At 39.7% G+C, this 19,105-nt stretch overlaps 2 protein-coding genes across 2 annotated transcripts; one reads left to right on the plus strand and one right to left on the minus strand.

Annotated features, from left to right (window-relative positions):
* Positions 1 to 43: 43 nt before the first annotated feature.
* Positions 44 to 6,276, plus strand: LOC146386928 (cathepsin Z-like). Its single transcript, XM_084928168.1, has 6 exons — positions 44 to 317; positions 1,924 to 2,087; positions 2,233 to 2,412; positions 3,115 to 3,265; positions 5,147 to 5,309; positions 5,505 to 6,276. The coding sequence occupies exons 1-6, from the start codon at positions 190 to 192 to the stop codon at positions 5,628 to 5,630; spliced, it is 912 nt and encodes a 303-aa protein (XP_084784294.1). The 5' UTR covers positions 44 to 189; the 3' UTR covers positions 5,631 to 6,276.
* Positions 6,277 to 7,834: 1,558 nt separating this feature from the next.
* Positions 7,835 to 16,012, minus strand: nelfcd (negative elongation factor complex member C/D). The gene is made up of 15 exons (XM_084928167.1): positions 15,781 to 16,012; positions 12,743 to 12,855; positions 12,549 to 12,658; positions 12,339 to 12,448; positions 12,079 to 12,186; positions 11,027 to 11,179; positions 10,757 to 10,887; positions 10,471 to 10,636; positions 10,246 to 10,380; positions 10,022 to 10,161; positions 9,140 to 9,254; positions 8,959 to 9,054; positions 8,714 to 8,854; positions 8,299 to 8,428; positions 7,835 to 8,183 (listed from the first exon to the last, which is right to left on the minus strand). The coding sequence occupies exons 1-15, from the start codon at positions 15,835 to 15,837 to the stop codon at positions 8,149 to 8,151; spliced, it is 1,740 nt and encodes a 579-aa protein (XP_084784293.1). The 5' UTR covers positions 15,838 to 16,012; the 3' UTR covers positions 7,835 to 8,148.
* Positions 16,013 to 19,105: the final 3,093 nt, after the last annotated feature.

Genomic DNA, 19,105 nt, shown 5'->3' on the forward strand with positions numbered 1-19,105 from the left:
CATGACTTGTGATTTCCTTGTAAAGCACGTGGGCTTTCGTAGTTGGGGTCATGTGACTAGTATCGGCACCGGTTAATCTTTACTGCATGCACCCACCCAACTCACTCTCAGGTTGTTTATGCAGCGGACTAAAACTCTAGAAGTGAGTATCTCCTGGTCCCGTAACTAAAGCACTGCTCGGTGTCAGATATGGCTCTCAAAGCCGCGGTTCTTGTGCTGTTTTCGGCCGTGCTGTCTGAGGTGTCGGCCGGAGTTTTTTTTAAGCAGAAGGAGCCGTGCTATGTCCCCTCACCGAAGAGAGGCGGCTTTGGACTGCGGTAAGTTCAACAAAGGCTTATGTCGCTTTTTTACATAAAGCATAGCAAGTAGTTGAAACTATAAAGAGAAGCGGGTTTAAGTATCTAAGTAACTAACCGAGGCTCGCGACAGCCGTCTGTTAGCTAAACTGGCTATTGTAAATAACCTTAACTAAGAAGTTATTTATTCTTTAATAGATTTATATGAATAAATAATTCAATATAAAAGAATTAAATAAGCCGTACACAGATGTACTGGAAGTCAAAATCAGACCGTTTAAATCCCTTGTTTTATTTGCTTTGTTTTTGGAATGTGTAACAAAAGAAAAAAAAACTGTTTTCTCGGTCGGTACAAGTCACGGGATTTGGCGGATCCGTTTATGCGGAAGTTCCCTGCAGCTCAACCATCAGCCCCCAAAGACTCATTTAGATTCAAAAACAGCTGCTAAACAGCCAGGAGTTCAGAAATAACAACGTGTCGTTCCCAAATCTCCGTCAGAACAAATATTAAATACTAGTTTATGTGCAATCTGCGCTTCTATGTGAAATAAAAACAATAAAATTGAGAGCTATTTAGTTTGAACTTGAACTGATTTGTGCCGTATTTCTGAAACCAGTGCAAAAATAGATATTCGGTATGTTAAAGAAGGATTTGCAGTGCTTTGCAAACTCTCAAACTTCCCCTCGTGTCTTTATATTTTGCTTCCAAGGAGCCAGACTTGCCTTGTAATTTTTTTAATGTGATCTTTAAAGTAGTTCTTCAGGCTCTCTGAAGGTCTTTCACAGTTTTTCTTTGGACATTGTCTGTTTTTTCTCTCCTTTTTAGTCTAGTCATTGTATCTGACCTGACCAAGGGATTAACCAGTGTTGTGTCTACAAATAAAGAACCATTTTTCCTAGCATAAGTACAATTATTTGTTCCATTTTCTTCTGTTAAATCTATGAAACACACAGTGAGAGATATAAAATAGTATTTTTTTCTTCAACAAGCTGTGCTATTGGCTGGAAAGTTGTCATATGACAGCATGTAGTGTAGTGTGTCCTTAAAAATTAAGGAAACTGGAAAAATAGAGGAACAATGAAAATGTTGCAGGGCTTAAAAAACTCTCTGCAGCAGATAAACAATGTCCTTAAGAAATAGCGGAAAAAAAAGACCTGAGACACAAGACCCAAAAGATAAATTAGAACTGTGCAAACCCTGTTTTTGCTTAATATACTGTATTTCAATAAAGTACTGCACCAATTTCCCATTTTCTGAGCAAAATCTAAAGAAATGAGGGGTGGCTCAAGACTCATTTTGTATGTTACTGGTATTACATTTGTGTAATACCAGTAATATGTGTAATACATATGTGTAATCTATATGGTATGGACTGACAGAGCACACGATATCGGTGTATTCTTCTCGATACTGCAGCTGTAATGTGAGGTTTTGCACATCAGACTAGTGAGAAGGACAATTCTTTTGCATCTTGTGTCAAGACTTTAAAAGTTATTTTTTAAAGAGAGGAACTGAAACAGAAGAGCAAGAAAAATTTCAAACAGACTTTATATGTTGTAGCGGGGACATTAAACGTAAACATCAGACTGATCCAGTAACTGTGTGCAATGACACGTATGTTCACAGGACCGCACCTCGTCCTCACGAGTATTTGAACATTTCTGATCTGCCGAAGTCGTGGGACTGGAGGAACATCAATGGCACCAACTACGCCAGCACTACTCGCAACCAGCACATTCCCCAGTACTGTGGGTCCTGCTGGGCACATGGCAGCACCAGTGCGATGGCAGGTATGACTCAGCAAAGCTTAACTATGTCACATTGTACATCACAAGACTATGACACAGGTGTGCTTTCACTTCTTCTTTCCATAGAAGGGACACTGATGAACAGAAAGTAATGGCTGCTACTTATTTCTTATTTGCATTAAATCAGATCGAATCAACATTAAGCGGAAAGGAGCGTGGCCATCTGCCTACCTGTCTGTCCAGAATGTGATCGACTGCGGTAATGCCGGCTCATGCCATGGAGGAGACCACAACGGGGTTTGGGAATATGCTAACAATCACGGGATCCCAGATGAGACCTGTAATAACTACCAGGCTAAAGACCAGAGTAAGACTTTCACAGTGTACACAGTGACCAGAGTGATGATCATATGCCGTTTACTCAGTGCTAATCTAAGAGGCCCTGTTTTGGCTCAGGACACTCCTGCAAGATAGATGAATGTTGTTCTGATAACCTAGGGGAATATGATTATTGACGTTAAAAGGTTTTTACACAGTGTAGGCTAAAATGCACAGGATTTACTGTATTTCACCGCATGTGCAAGAGTAGACAGACTCTTTCAAATATGCAACAACTATGATTAGTAAATATATTTAACCTCCTAGGACCTGGCGTCCACATATGTGGACATCAAATTTTGGGTTATTTAGACCAAAATACTCAATTTTGCTCTACAAGGGCCTGATATCCACTTACGAGGACATTATGCTGCCACTGTTCTATCGAAATTTTAGACGAATATCCTCATATGTGGCTTTCATTTTTCTTAGAAACAAAAATTAGTTAAAAAAAAAAGATCTGGTAATTCTTTGTTTTTACATTCATCAGGTCCCAATCGGCCCAAATATCAAAGAGAAATTAAAAATGCATGCCATGGAAGAGTTCGGGTCTTAGGAGGTTAAAGGACTTAATCAGAATTTGTTAGAAGACAATACATTTGTGTTTTTATGGTCAAAATGTTCCCCTGGCTGGCTGCTGCATGTCCCTGTGAGGCTGAGCCATGTATGTTCTGTTTCTCTCTCTCTAAAGATTGCAATAAATTCAACCAATGTGGCACCTGCACCACTTTTGGAGTGTGCAATATTGTGAGTAACTACACTCTGTGGAAGGTGGGAGATTACGGATCCGTCAGTGGGAGAGAGAAGATGATGGCTGAGATTTACGCTAATGGGCCGATCAGGTTTGCAGCTTTTTCATACGTTTATAAAACAGTCCATTCTGGTTGCTTTGTTTTACTTGATAATTCAATCTTAATAATAAAGCAGATATCCCAAACCAACATTGCACACTAGTTAGAATCCTGATTTCCACCCTAAACCTTTTCCTGTCATTCCATACTTTCCTTTCTAATAATTGCTAAAAAGGCAAAAAGAAATCTCTAAAAAACAATTTTGTTCTAGCAAAGTGAATTTTAAAATATTTATAACAATGTAGATTTGAAAAAAGCTATGCAGTACTACAAATTTTGGTATCTGTCCAATACCAAGTAACTAGAAGTGCAGTATTGCCACTACTGTTACCGATTCTTTCAAACTATAAAGGCAGCTTATGTAGGGGAGAGCAGTGTGTCATGATTTATGAGAAAAATTGTCATCGATATACAAATTCTGTAAACATGAAATCGCTGATTTAATAATTAATTAGTTCTCTGGGCCAACTTTCATTTGTTTAAATGTGGTACAGGCTATAAATAAATAGACGTGACAGTCAACACAAAAAGTACATGTTTGAGGTATAATTTTTTTCAATTCCCAAAAATATATTTAAAACAATGAAGTGGGCTACATACTGAATGGATCATAACACACAAGTATTGATCTGATAGCAACACTAGCACCGGTATCTATAAAAATTAATATTTGGATCGATCCACCCGCAGATTTTTAAAAGAATCAAAAGTATGACTCATGTGACCTTTCTCCCTTTGAAGGGTTGGTTCCATTATCCACTCAGTTTCCACTCAACAAAATGTACTCACATTTTGTTAAAAATACAGTATATGAATGTGATGACAATAAGCACATGATGCACGAGAGTTTGTAGTGTGATCGGGTACTAAATATGGTGCAGCTAGAATACTCCTACTTCCTCTTGTCTCGTTTCTGTTAGTTGAAATCTGAGGTGTGAAGCTGTTGGAGCTACATAAAGATTATACTGAAACAGTTTGTCTCTGGGTTGAGCTTCAGTAGGACAGAAGTGTAGTTTTATATACCGCCTTCAATTGCAGTGAAAGTGAATTGTCATTTGTGGCATTATAGGCACATGTCAAACTTAAAGGTCAGAGGGCAAATCCTCATTATTTGCAGATTATAAAGTGATTGCAATGACAGATGAGAGTATTTGTAGTTCTTAGGTTTTAATAAGCATCCAATTTTATTGACATTTCCCACAGTCATTGAGTTGTCATGTTGAGATTTTTGGAAATGTGTAAAAACCCAATGAAAGGCATAGTGTTTCACTTTTACACAAGGATTTTTGTGAGCAAAGTATATATTTGTGCTTCACTTACTGAATTGTGTGATGGCAGCTAGTTGAGTTTTTGTTGAAGGTTTGATTGTAAGAGTGGGCCTTGTATTATTTATTACTAGCAAATGTACCAATATATACGATTGTGGGAATTGCATAAAATAGTTGAATGCGAAATATAGATATAGTTTCATCAAGGTCGGTCTGCTCGTCTAGGAGGTGATGGGGAACGTACTGTACATACATAAGCTACAATCATTATAGTGTGATGTCAGTAAAGTGTATTTGCCTGTCCCTGGCAGTTTGACAACCCTGACCCATTTTGACTCTGTTTAGAAGGTGGTGGGTTGAGCAGCTTTTGTAGTTTCTTTGAATCATGTTTCTGTCTTGGAAATAAATGTTCATTAAATTCTATCTGCAGTCAAGAAGATCTGTGGTTTAAAGTAGCTTCTCTAGGCTTCATCATTTCAGCATCCGATCATCTGCTGCTGAAATGTTGTCAGTGCAGCAGAGCGTTAAACTCATCAGTGACTGCTGCAACTTTTAAGCAGAAAGAGGAAGTAACCTGTGGTATTTATTGATTTCTATTTTTTAGCTGCGGGATTATGGCCACAGATAAGCTGGATGCGTACACTGGAGGTCTCTACTCTGAGTACCAGGAGGAGGCCTACATCAACCACATCGTGTCAGTGGCAGGATGGGGAGTGGAAGACGATGTCGAATACTGGATCGTACGCAACTCCTGGGGAGAGCCATGGGTGAGTCGATGCCAGATAGCTAATGAAATGTCCTCTCGTTGCTGTTTAATTTGCAGCCGGTTTTATCAAATCAAATGCATTTTCACGGTCACAAATACAAGAATATTATTTCATTTGAGAAAGAAATCCTGTATCTGATTTCTTAAAAGAATGACTTTATTATTTAAGTCTTGGCTTCTTTATTTTTGCCTTCAGGGTGAAAAGGGCTGGCTCAGGATCGTGACCAGTGCCTACAAGGGAGGAAGTGGCAGTAAGTACAACCTGGCAGTAGAGGAGGACTGCATGTACGGAGACCCAATCGTACCCAAGGACTACCTCTAGAGGAGCCCAGTGTCAGATTGTCGGCAGACACTCTGATGCCTTCCAAAGAAAAGCTTTTTGTGTGTTAATGTTAAGAAGGGAATAAGTTCAGGTTTTTCTTTTTTTAAACCTAAATCATTATCAGGGTCTTCCAGCTGAATATCAAACTGTTTATGCCGATTCAAACTGTCTTATTACCACAGAGAGGTGTGCAGGCTGTTTTACAGATTTAAACTTTTAAAGGGTTTTATGAGAAAGAAGAATGACACAAGTTTTTGTGCTGTAGAAAAATTCAGGCCATGCAACAGTCATCACAGTAAATAAAGAGGGTTTTTTTGGTAACCTACAGTATTGAGACAGCATAGGAAAGCTTTTAGTTTTAATTTGTAAATTCACAGTGATTCAGCCAAAGAACACAACTATCACACTTTCTGCTGCACTGCTCTGATGCCAAATGTTTGCAGTGTGTGGCGTTACTGCTACTGACAATGTTGCACTACACAGGGATGAATGCAAAAACTGAAATAAACATACTTTGTGTGCCTTTGTGTGCAGTTTGAGTCAAATATAGATTCTTGTAATTTGTTTTATGATGAACACTTTGTACCCAAAATATTTCATTGTGACAATTTGTTTTCAAACTGTACCAATAAACACTTCATCTGTCCTTTGAGTTAGAATGTTTTATAGAAACCTCTCAGGCTTTTCTATTTTACCATCCACTGTCTTTACTTTAATACACACGTCATTAATTGACGTCAGTCAGGTGAAGATGAACTGACAGTCAGTTTCATGGTGATCTCTTATTATTCCATAACAATACAATCACCTGATCTCACCCAGCAGAGCGTGCTTTTGACATAAGTTAGAAAAACACTCAAGAAAGCTGCAAATGAAGATGGTGGCAGAGCATCTCAGGGAGGAAACAGAATCTAGTGATGTCCTTCGGCCCCGTTAGCTAACCAAACTACATTTATGCTACCCGATGATTTCCTCCAATACACAGTGATGATCTTTGGAAGATGCAGTTTGCCCAGTACATTTCAGAGGCTTCTGAAGTTTACTGAAAGAAGCTTTTTGCAAAATAAGCAGTCTTCATACCAGCAGATACACAAAAGAAGAAAAGGCACATAAAGGTAAAAAGAAGTTTTCTATTAGTTAATTCAAATCAGTTCCATTTTATTTGTATAGTATCAAATCACTGTCGCCTCAAGGTCGTTTATACCATCACCTGATTGCTGGGTTTTCTCGTTTACAGAGAAAGCCAAACAATCGGGTGATTCCTTATAAGCAAGAACGTGGCGACAGTGGGAAGGAAAAACTGTCAGGTGGCTCGGCCTGGGTAAAGCTAGAGAGAGTGTAGGACCCGAGAGCAGAAATTAAAGTGAGTGGAAAATTCAGACTGAAAAGCAGATCTTGCATTTTCCATTAATGTGACAGACCTGCAAAGAATGAACTACATACCAAACAAGAGCCTGTGCAGGTGAAATGCACAGCCCGGTGAAGGCCTTTATCAGAAAGTTGCAGTTTCCTTCAAGCCATCTGAAGAGCAACATTCTTACATGCCAGCAGGGAAGATGTTGCTTCTCTTTGAATCCATGTTCATTTGTGAACACACATTTTTAGTGATAAAGATTAACAGATACAGAAAAGAATAAAAGAAAGGTAGAACTAAACAATATGTTTTAAAGAGGTCTAATTTGCATCGTTAAACAGTCATTGGTTCACTAGGACTTAGCAGGGGACCACTGATGCTAATGACCCGTAGCTTTAAAAAGAGGGAGAGGTCACAATACACCGAATGGGAAAAATAAAACATAATGTATTTAAATGTCTTACACAACCAGCTTCAAAGGCTTTGGTGATGTATTTTTGAGATTGTGAGTTCACTACCTCCAGTGCCGTTTGCCTTCCAATTAGTATTTTAAATTTCTTAAATCTGCATCTGAGAAATATCTCGTATCATTAAAAGACTAAAGAAAACTATGAAAATTATAAGAACTAACCTGAAATCGTCAAAGTCACCCTGGAAACAAACCGAAAACAAAAACTTCAAATAAAAGTGGTGCGTAATCACCTGCTTCAATTAAATATGTGGCTTTTGAGGTTTACAGATCTCCATATTAAAACAAACTCTCATGCAAATAAAATGCATGAGAGGGAGCTGATTATATTTACGCAGTCCGAGACTGTATGAAAAACAAAAAAACAAAACAGAAACGAGCAACATTTTAAAGTTTATTTTAAAAGAGCTCAGACCAACATAAAATATAGAAAATCAAATATACAGGTAAAAAAAGCAACATTCAGCTGCATCGTCAGATAAATCTGTGTCATTACTTTCACACCACTCAGCCAGCTCAGCGTCAGTCACAGCTGCTTTCATGTTTCCTTAACAGAAACTAATTTCCACTTCACTTTGCCAAAATGAAAAATCCACCTCCAAGCTATGTGCTTCAGCCGCAAGCACAGCACCTGCTTATCAGATAACAGATCTTCCACCTGCTTTACGTCTCCCATTTTAGGTGTCAATTCCACATCAGTTGATCATGATGAAGTTTGACTTGCAGTGGGCTGTAAAACAATCACCCACATGTTAGTGCTTCAGACAGATGAGAGCCCAAAGACTTCCTTTTATTTATTAAAGGAATAATAGACTTTCTATAAACTTTCCTTTCTCGCCACTTACCGATAAACTCAGCAACAGCGTCGTGTTCTCCATCTGTGCGGATCGTTCCTGCGATGCTGTCGTTTTCAAGGATCGGCAAGAAGAGTTGAACAAAGTCCGACGTATAGGGAGGCGCGATCACATCCAGCACCTTTAAGAGAAATATCTCACACTGAGCTCTGTTCACAAAGGTCTGATGTACTGAAACAGTGTCTTATTTCCACATTTACCAATTATAGAGCATCAACTTCAGGTGTTTTATAAAGATTCTAGGTCAAATATACCAACTACTCGGGTAAAGACGTCACTAACCAATAACAGGAATGGAAACAGTGAACATTAATCTGTGCAAAGCTGAAATTGAACAAACAACAGGAGAACAGACCTGACAGGAAGGAGTGCACACATAAACCAGATTTCCATAAGCAGCTGTTACCTCAGTGACAAAATATCTAATGAGGGAGATATCTGTGTTGAGTTTCTCCAGACATTTGCGGATGTAGCTGACGACGGGCAGGACGTAGCCACGACTCAGCAGGTGAACCATTCGGTCCAGCAGAGTCTTCTTCAACTCCAACTGGAGGGGGAAATAAAACAAACACGCTGTCAGCTCAGAGCTACAACACACAGGCGTCTGTTAACAAGCTGGAATTAAAAGCATGCGAGGCACACAATGCCCACCTGCTCCATGACGTCCAGCTGAGAGTGCTCGGTCTCAAAGAGCTTGATGAGCAGCTGGAGGACCTGCGGGTGCAGCAGCTGGTGACACGTACAGATCTGTGCAGAGAAAATTTTAATGTTTGAACTTTAAGCTCTGCAAATTAATCACAATTTAATCTTTCATCTTGCAGCAGTGTCGCACCTCATCCAGTAAAGCTAAATGGACGGGAGTGTGGTCTGTTTGCAGCTGGAAGTACCGCGGCTCGGACACCGTCCAGTCCACCCACTTCAGAACTCCCATAGCAACCACTGGAAACCTGAACACACAGACAGTCAGTCAGTGAGGAAGTCTGGGTCTCAAACTCCGGTTTTACTTTAAGTACCAATATTTGAACCCTTCTGTACCGTATGTACAATAGATTCTAATGGTATAAAACTAAATAATCATACATGTAAACAGATTTTTCATTTGCACATTTCATCTGGTAAATCTTGGAAGCCCATCAGCTCGAGCTGGGCTGTATTCAGGCTTTGAATGATTAACTGAAGATCAACATATTAAAAATGCTGTTGCTTCAAGTTTCCCCTTTGTTTCTTCTTTAACACAATATACTTCCTACTCTTACTACAGACCTTACTCTACAACAATGAAAACATTATGACACACAAATCTGACTGTACGGGTTCTGCTTCAAAATATTGAACTGTCTTCAGTGCCTATGAAAATATCAAAATTAACTGCAGTCTGGTAACATCACTAGATTTGTTGCTTCAGAAAGAAAAACAGAGGTGAAAGTAACTCTACGATAGTGCAGTGAGCACTGAAAGAGCTGTATTCTAATAAATAACCTTGTTCATTTTCACTGATTAAAAGTGCATCTTTTCCTGGTAAAACGATGCTTAACAACCATTGCAACATGTCTCAATAACCCTTACACTCCTTTACAAAGATTCACTGCATGATGGGGTTAAAATGTACAACAAGTAAGATTAGTGTGTTAGATTATGATAGAAGAGTGGCATTAGATACGATGAAACCAACTAACCAATATTTCATATTTGAAAGCTCTTGTCAAACACTCACCTGATGCACTGGTACAAAGTGCCGAGCTCAGCAATCAGCTCTGTGGCTCCTTTGTTCTCATTGCAGCACAGGTTGTGCACGGTCTCAATAGCCTTAGAGGTTGACTTCAGCTCATCTTTATTAATGTTCACTCGCTTGTTCTGGAATTGGGATAAAATAAGCATATTTTCATTATTATATGATTTAAATTAACAATGCACACAGCATCATTGGTTTTTTTGTACCTTTTTCCAGGTCTCCACCACACTGGCAGCATAGGCTAAAATGTGGATGTATTTGTGTTTATGGTCTTGGTTGATCTTCGATCCAGGCTTGAAAAGCGACTGCATAAACAGGTCGAGAAAGGCCGGCACTCTGATCTAAAGACAAGACAGACAAGTGCTTAAATTCAGAGTGCTTTAGTTAGTAAACACTGGACATAAACAGCAGGAAGAATGTTCTGAACTCACCAGTTCGACAGGAGGAGGGTCCATGCTGCTAAACATCTTGAACAGAACTGTTATATCAGCAGGATTCAGGGCTCCTTTGGACAACATGGCGCCGAGAGCTTGGCAGGCTCGAGGGTAGGCTGCCGCTGTACCAAGTGCAAGGGTTATCTGACTGGCATCGTGACCTCTGCAATATAAACCACCTTTATTGCACCGTTTTTATTACTCAAGCTCATTCACAAAACTCTAATCTCACAGTTAATCACATTCACTTGATCACTTTGACCACATCCGTTGACAACGTTACCTCTCATGTGCAGACTTTTGCACCTCCTGGCCGATCCTGCGGACAGCTGAACCTCCCTGTTCCTCCTGAGCAAGGATGGACATCATTGCCTGGGCAAAGAGGTAGGTGTGCTCGCCGTGACACACCATTTTCTGTTGGAAAGAGTCGGGCGCAGCTCATCAGAGACCATTACTTGCAGCACTTTTAAAAAAGTGGCACATAGAGACAAAAAGATACATATTTTACAGATCTTTGATGGCTGACAGAACAGACACGCAAAGTAATCCTCACAGCAAATTCGGGCAGGTTCTTCTCCAGGTTTTCTTCTCCTCCGTCTAGCAGCGTGGCCAAAGATGTTCTCAACACCCGAGAGAAAACTTCCAGCTGTTGGCAGGCTGTGGACACGCTGGTGATCTCGCCCTGGTAACCTGCGTCTGAAATGAGCTAAACAAACACAAACACAATACTGAAAAGAAGCAGTGACAGTCCAAGTCATCAAGCTGCAAAAATGTATCAAAAAAAGAAGAAAAATGATTCTATTAAGGTGAATTTTCATATTTGTGTGAATTACAATTACAACAATACACTTACTGACCATGTTTTTATGTACACCTGTTTAGCTGCTTGTTAACAAAAATAACTAATGAGTCAAACCCATGCAGAGCCAGACTGATTTATTAGCAGGCCTACATTACCTTTTCTGCTGATCTATTGGTATTGGCATTAACTGTTGCATAGTTTGTCCACCGGAGGGCCCTCTGCAACTTCCCTGCTGCCAATACTTACATGGGATCTCACTAAAACAATATCTAACTGATCTAAGAAGAGTTGGGCAGAGCATATACAAATAAATAAAAAACTACACAAAAAATAAAACACAGATAAATCTGTCTGTGTTTCATGTGTCTGAAAAAAATTAGATGCAAATGTCTCTGAATATCTGATTCTTAAATCGGTCATACAAATCATATCAGTCACATGGCAGATCAGTGTGTGTAGACATGATCAAGGCAACCTGCTGAAGATTAAACGGAGCATCAGAATGAGAAAGAAAGTTGATATAAGTGACTTTGAACGTTGCACGGATGTTGGTGTCAGGATCAATGTGGACCAAAATCTGAGGAATTTTCCCAGCATGAAGAATTAAGGCAGTTCTGAATCCAAAGGCTTCAAGCAAAGTGTCCCTAATAATGTGTCCAATGAGTGTAAACCACAATGACAGAACATCAGAAACAAATTTAAAGTTTAAATCTTTAACTTGACTCTTTCTATTGGTTAGTTTGTGTTCATGTCCTAATCTTCAGCTCCTGCTGCTCTTACTGTTTCCACAGCTACTACTATACCTTTACAGTGAAGTTGAGCATCAGGCAATCTGGGTGAGCCTCCGCCAGCTTATAGAAGAGATCTCTCCACGTTGTGTGCGCTATCATCTGCTCAAGCCAAGCAGGAGTCTAAAAGGGCAGGAGACTGGATTAGTTTGGTTTCTCTGAGCTTCAGTTAGATTTAAAATCACTCATTAAATTATGAAGCACAACACGCTCAAGGTTTCTCACCACTTTCATTTGTCATATGTGTAATTACCCCAGGTGTTTAGAGATCTCACCTCTCCCTCAACGGTGAAGATGGAATCAGCTTTCTGGGGGTCAAAGTGTTTTATCAGAAGACTCTTGAGGTGATTTTCTACTCGTTCTTGGACCTGTGCAGGCTCCACACCTGAATAATTACATTACACATTAATGAAAAGCCATCAGCAAGACAAACTAAAAATAGCTTTCTGACACAACAACAGTAAGACGAGTAGTCTGACAGGTACCCATCTGGATGAGCCACTCAGCCAGCAGATTAACAGTCTGAGCCACGGCAGAGTAATTTTCAGAGAGAAGCTGGATGACATGTTCTGGAGAGCCACCTGCTTGAAAATACCTGCAGAAACAACATGGTTGTTAATCAATAAATGTCTTTTTAACAAAACTTATATTACATTTACATGAGAGGGCAGACACTTACGTTTTGAGGGTGCTGAAGATAGCAGGCTCCATGATGTAATCCCTGCTGGAGAATTTCTCCAGGCAAGCTTCCTGGATTTTCCCGTCATTTTCTCCTTCACCGTAACCATCCTCCTGAAATACACAGTGATGCAGATGCTTCTAAAGTGATTCATCTATCTTGGGAATAATAAGTAATACTCTGGTTCTCATTTGCATATAGTAACATATTATGGTGTAGCTACAAGGTAGAGGAGAATCAACAGGTGCTATACAAGATGTTATCATTAGACTCTGAGCAGGTTTCCTAATAATCATCCAAGTTAAAAGACACGGATATGTAGACATCGGGTTTGTGCTTCAGTTCAGTAACTAGGCAGAAGTTTCGCTTAAAACACACAGCTCTAACAATTTGAGCTTATTTTCTTGTCTCTTCTAGTTGAACACAGGTCTATGTGACTATCACCTTATCCTGATTTACTACTGTTTGAAAAACATGCACACTAAAAACGGAACAAGGTGCCATATTGCAGGCAAACTTAACTTCTACAGTCATAGTTTATATATGAGGACATAATAAAAACCATCCGTTCCTAGAAGTGACAATCACCAGACACTGCACGATGCGTTATCACAATACTTCACTCACGATGTTGATTATAATAAATTTAATCAATAATTTAATCGCAAAAGTTTTGCGAGATCCCGAGTTTGTTTTGCGAGATCTCGCAAAAGTCCGTCTTAATTTTTTTTTTTTTCTCCCATGTCCCCTGCGGGGCTCCGTAGAACATCCATCCATTGGACGTACAACGTACAGCTTATTGCACCAGCATGCATCTGCTCTTACATAACTATCATTAGCTTACAGCTTTAAGTGTTGGTATGTGCTAACTAAAAATAAAGACAAGATGATAGTTTATTACATGTTAATGAAATTTGCAGATTGTGTCGGTGAAGTTTAATAAACTCAGCCGTCTGCTCCTTGCTATCTAAAATGTAACAGGACACCGGAGTATATTCTTGAGCATCTCACACTTCTGATAATCAGTTGTCTGCTTGACAACACAAGACAGCTGTGTAAAAACTATAATTTTAATCTCAGCCAAACCGATTTACTCAGGAACAAATAAAATACTGAAAAAAGACAAACAATAACATTTTTAAGTTATCTAAGTGACTTATATATCATGTTTAACCTGAGTAGCGAAAGACAGCGGTGGGTTTGAAAACGATTTGCCGGTGTTGTCCCAAAAAGTGATTGCCTGCCAAAAACTGATTTCCGGTATTTGCCAAAAACTGATTGCTCTTATTTAAACTGCTATAAGTAACTTGTTGGGCTATAATATGTGAAACATATGTCAAATGCATCCTTCATGGATGACATAAAGTCATCTTGAGCCACAAACAACATTCATGTAACAAGGTAGAAGCCGCAATCAGTTTGTGGCAGTGACTTTTATATAACCTTTATTTATGCAGTTTTAAAAAAAAAACCCTCATTAACATTAAAAATGTATTTTATAAGAGTAAGTTGGCCAAGACAACAGCAGAAATGGCAGCAAATATTACAATAGTTCAGTAAAAATATTTTAAGTGGGGATAAAGGACCGGATTGGTTATAACACAGTTATAAAGATACTTGAAAAACAGATAATTTTTTAATTCTATATATAACCCCTTTGTAAACCCTGTTCACCGAAGTCTATTTACCAACATACGTAAAGATATTACACAGAAAAAATACACAGAAACATTGGAAATCAGTTTTTGGCAGGCAATCACTTTTTGGCACAACACCGGGAGTCCGCAGTTCTGACCGGCTCTAGTGAGCCTTGCCCCCGGCTAGCTATCGAGCTGGTGGGTAACAGACGTCTCCGAAAACGTCGGAGCCCTTTTGAAAATATGTGGTGTCTTGATAAACTGAGCAGATATTTGAGGTTTACACACCTACATTCTCGCCTGAAAATATGTTAAGCCTTTATTTTGTAACCCAGAAATTATAGAGTAATATTAAAACTAACAAGCTACCGCCATTGCTGGAAACTGAAGAGGGCCGCGCTATGAATTCTGGGACACAGCTTCTTCTTCCTCGGGGTTTAACGGCAGCTGGCATCCTTGTACATGCAGTGCTACCATCTTCTATTTCAGTCCGTTATTACACTCTTAAATTCTACTACTTATTCTTGCGTCTTTTGGGATCTTACAAAGCTTCAAGCGTGGCGTCGACTATTAAATCAGTCGTCGACGATTTTGATAGTCGATGTAATCGTGACTAGTGGACCAATCGTGGCAGCCCTAACTGGCAGTTTGCTGCTCTGGAGCATTCAGGTGTCTCTGTTCCCCAGAGAACCCATCCCATCAAATTCACCTCAAGGTCAGACCGTGCCATGCTCAGAAAAACCCAAGAACTACATCTCACACTCTACAGACTTCAGTTATCATGCTAAAGGTTAAAGTTCGTGGTGGAGGGCTGATGGTTTGGACTCGTTTTTCAGCCACAGGACCTGAGCGTCTTGTAAACATTGAGTCAACTATGAGCTCCTCGGTATACCAAAGTGTTTTAGAGTCAAATGGTCCAACAGCTAAAGATTGGCCCAAAGTGGGTCAATTTTTATCATGTCCTGATTTACAAAACCTTAGAATTGACACAGGTGCGATTTCTCCTTTGTAACCACGACTGTGTGAACACTATCAAAACAGTCAATTCTGTTTTCTGTTGTTCCAAATCAGAGATAAAATATGTTTTTATCAATTTATTTTATCAGATATTTTAGTCAGAAATAAAACAAACTTGAACCTATAGCGAGTTGATCACCAGTTTGTAACATGAACATAAAGCAGCTGTGTCGTTAATTAGCCTGCAGCTGGCTAACAAAGTAGCCGAGCCGCTGAGTTTAGACTATACAATGCATCTTTAGAGTACCGGAAGCACTTGTCTCAGCACATCAGCTCTTGTATTAAAGATAACAAGGGTCTGACAATCATCAGCTGCTGTGACTCCAGCGATGCTAATGCTGGCTAGCTAACCGAGAGCCAAACAGCAACAAGTCGCGATCTCACCATGCTACCCTCCGTGCCTTCCCAGTCTCCGGAACCGCTGTAATATTCCTCGTCCATGGTCACGGGGAAAGCAGGGACGTCGGGAACCGCTGCAATAACACACCTGTTGTATTTAAATCATACACTGACTCGTTTAACTGCAGAAACCGGGCTGACAGTCAGCTTAGCCAGCAAGCTAACAACAACACAGGAGGAAAATGGCGAGGCGTTAGGCTGTAGGCCACCTCCCCATTCGTGGGTTCTCTCCCTGAGTTTAGACTTTCAGGCTCAAACCGATTGGCGTTTCCTTTGTTTAGTACTTAAAATGGTAAACTTTTGCAAGGAAAACTGGAAAAGGGTGCAGTGATTTATTTAAACTTTAAAAACATACATGGAAATACAACATATAAGGAAAAAACTGAGTTTGTGCAATTCTAATGAGCTCGAAAGCCACTATTTGGTACAATCACTGGAATCTCAGATGTCTTAGGCAAGCTTTCTCATAAGTTTTTAAGTAGTCTTTAGGAATAGTTCTGCAGCCTTCTTGAAGTGCATGGTTCAGGGTTAAGTGGTTTAACAAAGAAAAAAAAACCATTCCTTTGAAAATGGTCAGGTAAAAAGAAGACATTCAGAAAGCTTTGTGAAGTATTGCTCAAGAGCACTTAAAAGAAATAAAACAATAGAAACTCTGGCTTCTTGTAAACAAAATATAAAGAAATGAGGAGTGATTAAAATATTTGCATAGTACTGCATGTGACCAATTTATCTTCAGGTAGACCTTTGTAAAAACCAGGGGAATGTAGTTCATATAATTAGCACAACTGTTTAAGGCATTTCTGAAGGCACTAAAAGTCCACATATTACACTATGCACATTATAACCGACAACAGGACTGTCGAGTAAAATAGCATTAGACCAACAAAAATGATCTCTTACATTAGTGAAAATATAATGTTACAGAAGGTGCAGATGGTAAAGCTTTACAGGATGTGAAAATAGTTTCTTAGATTTGCATGCATGCATTACAGAGGCCTAAACTATTTTAAGTGTGCACTAAGTGAGTCTGTCAAAACTGAGAGTATCCACGTCCTGCCTTGTCTACTTTAGAGAAGAACACAGACTGTCTGGGCTGAGTTACCAGAATTTCTTCTGTAATTTTACACATTTCTTCAAATTTAAGCCCAAGGTGTAGCACTGAAAGATTTCTTTCATTTCCTCCAGCAGAATTTCTATATCATGTGGAAAATGTAGGATATACTGTCAGAATAGTACTTCTTTTTCTTATATTAAACTATTTCAGGGGTTAAATGTGCAGGTAATCGTCTTTACAACAATAGAAAGGAGGGTTTCAGTGGTCTGGCCGGTTTAAGATCAAAGTGGGCTGTATGTGGCCCTTGATAAAAAAAATGAGTTTAACATCCCTGTGAGGTCAGTTCCTTCAACATAATTATGCAAATTCTCATGACCATTGATCAACAACCACTGATCAAGGCCCACTGATCAAAGACCATGAGTACCATTCACAGAGAGTTGGGGAATGGCTGCAATCACAGCATTGTAAGATGGCGAAAGATGTACCCTTAGGCCCCCTCCTCGATTCAGAGATGGTCTCTCCCTTTTCACGTAAATCTCCTTGACTCCGCGCTCAAACCAGCGTTCCTCCCTGTCCAGGATGAGTACATCCTCATCATTGAAAGAGTGTCCACTGGCCTGTAGGTGTAAATAGACTGCAGAGTCTGGCTCTTCTGTGTTGTGCCATCCGCTTCGCCAGAGGTTGTTTGGTTTCCCCGATGTATAAATCCTGGCAATCCTCCTGGCACTTAACAGCGTACACTATGTTACTCTGTTTGTTTGTCTTATTGTGAACACCATCCCCACAGATACAGCGGCCAGGGAAGCAGAAGAACATCACATCAAGAAGGCCCTGAGTAAATGTGGTTATCCCAGCTGGACTTTTGTCAAAGCTGGGAAGGCGCCAAAAGAAAGCTCCAGCCGATCCAGGAGAGAAGGACAACTACTGCCTAAACGAAAACCTTTTACCATCTTACAATGCTGTGGTTGCAGCCATTCCCCAACTCTCTGTGAATGGGACTCATGACCATTGATCAGTGGGCCTTGATCAGTGGTTGTTGATCAATGGTCATTAGAATTTGCATAATTATGATGAAGGTGACCTACAGCCCATTGTTCCTTCAGTGGGCTGGTTTCAGTCATTATGCAAATGTACTGTTTATAAGAAGGGGAAACCTGCAGTCAGCTGAGACTGAAGAAGTCACTTGGATGAGTGACGAAACGTTTCTCCCACTGAAAATCCTACCTCCAGGTGAACAGAATCAACTTTTGGAGATTTGCTTACCTGGATGATCGAGCACGCGTCAAGACGATGTAATTTATGCCTTTACTTTGACGCCCTCTATTGGTCACATACTACATTGCAGAAGTTAGTACTTTGTTTTTAATTCTGAAAGATTAGGTCAGACTCTGCTGAAAACTTGCATAGGTCACTCTTTTTATTATCATAATTCATTCAATAGAATTAATAAATCTAACTGGTGGAGACTCCATCCACATAATGTTCAGTAAGACCACCCGTGATGTATACCTGTTGGCTCAGCCATCGGACTCATGCACAACTCCTCTCCTCTTTGGTCATCAGCCTTCTTACCTGTATCTTGTGGCATACTGTTCCCTGTATGTTAGCCTTGACCACAAATAAGGGCTATATATTAATTTTTATAAAGTTAGTGTATCTAAACATATGAGCCTCAGAGTACAGTATAGACTTTTAAATTACAAACTGTTCAGATAAACAGGATAGCCAACTAAACAACCCTTTATTGGGTTTTAAAAGAACAGTATGTCAAAAGTTGTGCTTGAGAAAGAACTCAAGTGAATTTCATTTTTGGCTTGCCAGCAGACACTGGAGCCTGCGATAGTGTGTGTATGCTGAGCTCTTTGTGCAGTTAATTTAATTTACATGTGAGGAATTATATTAGTGGCAATGAATACCTGTGTCTGTTAAACAATCACAAATAAATGCCCCCCCCCACTCAAGTTTGTGTTTTCTACTGAATGAAGTATGCTACAAGCTCACATTTATTAAGCGAAGGAGATGAAATAAATTCTGAAGTCTCCCCAACAGGTTGAAGTGACTCTGTTTCTGAAGCGATCAGTTTACCTGTGACCTGTGTTAATTTCCTGCCGACTTGAGGATCACTGAACATCTTTTCCTCTTCCAAAATGGATGGGAAAAAAAAAATACAATTTAAAAAACAAACAACCAGCTGAAAATCCACAAACTCTAACTTTCATGGTATTCAACGCCGAGTACTGAGGAGTCCAGCCG

The sequence above is a fragment of the Perissodus microlepis genome, chromosome 5, assembly GCF_051167445.1.
Source record: "Perissodus microlepis isolate ML-2025 ecotype Zambia chromosome 5, ASM5116744v1, whole genome shotgun sequence".
NCBI lineage: Eukaryota > Metazoa > Chordata > Actinopteri > Cichliformes > Cichlidae > Perissodus > Perissodus microlepis.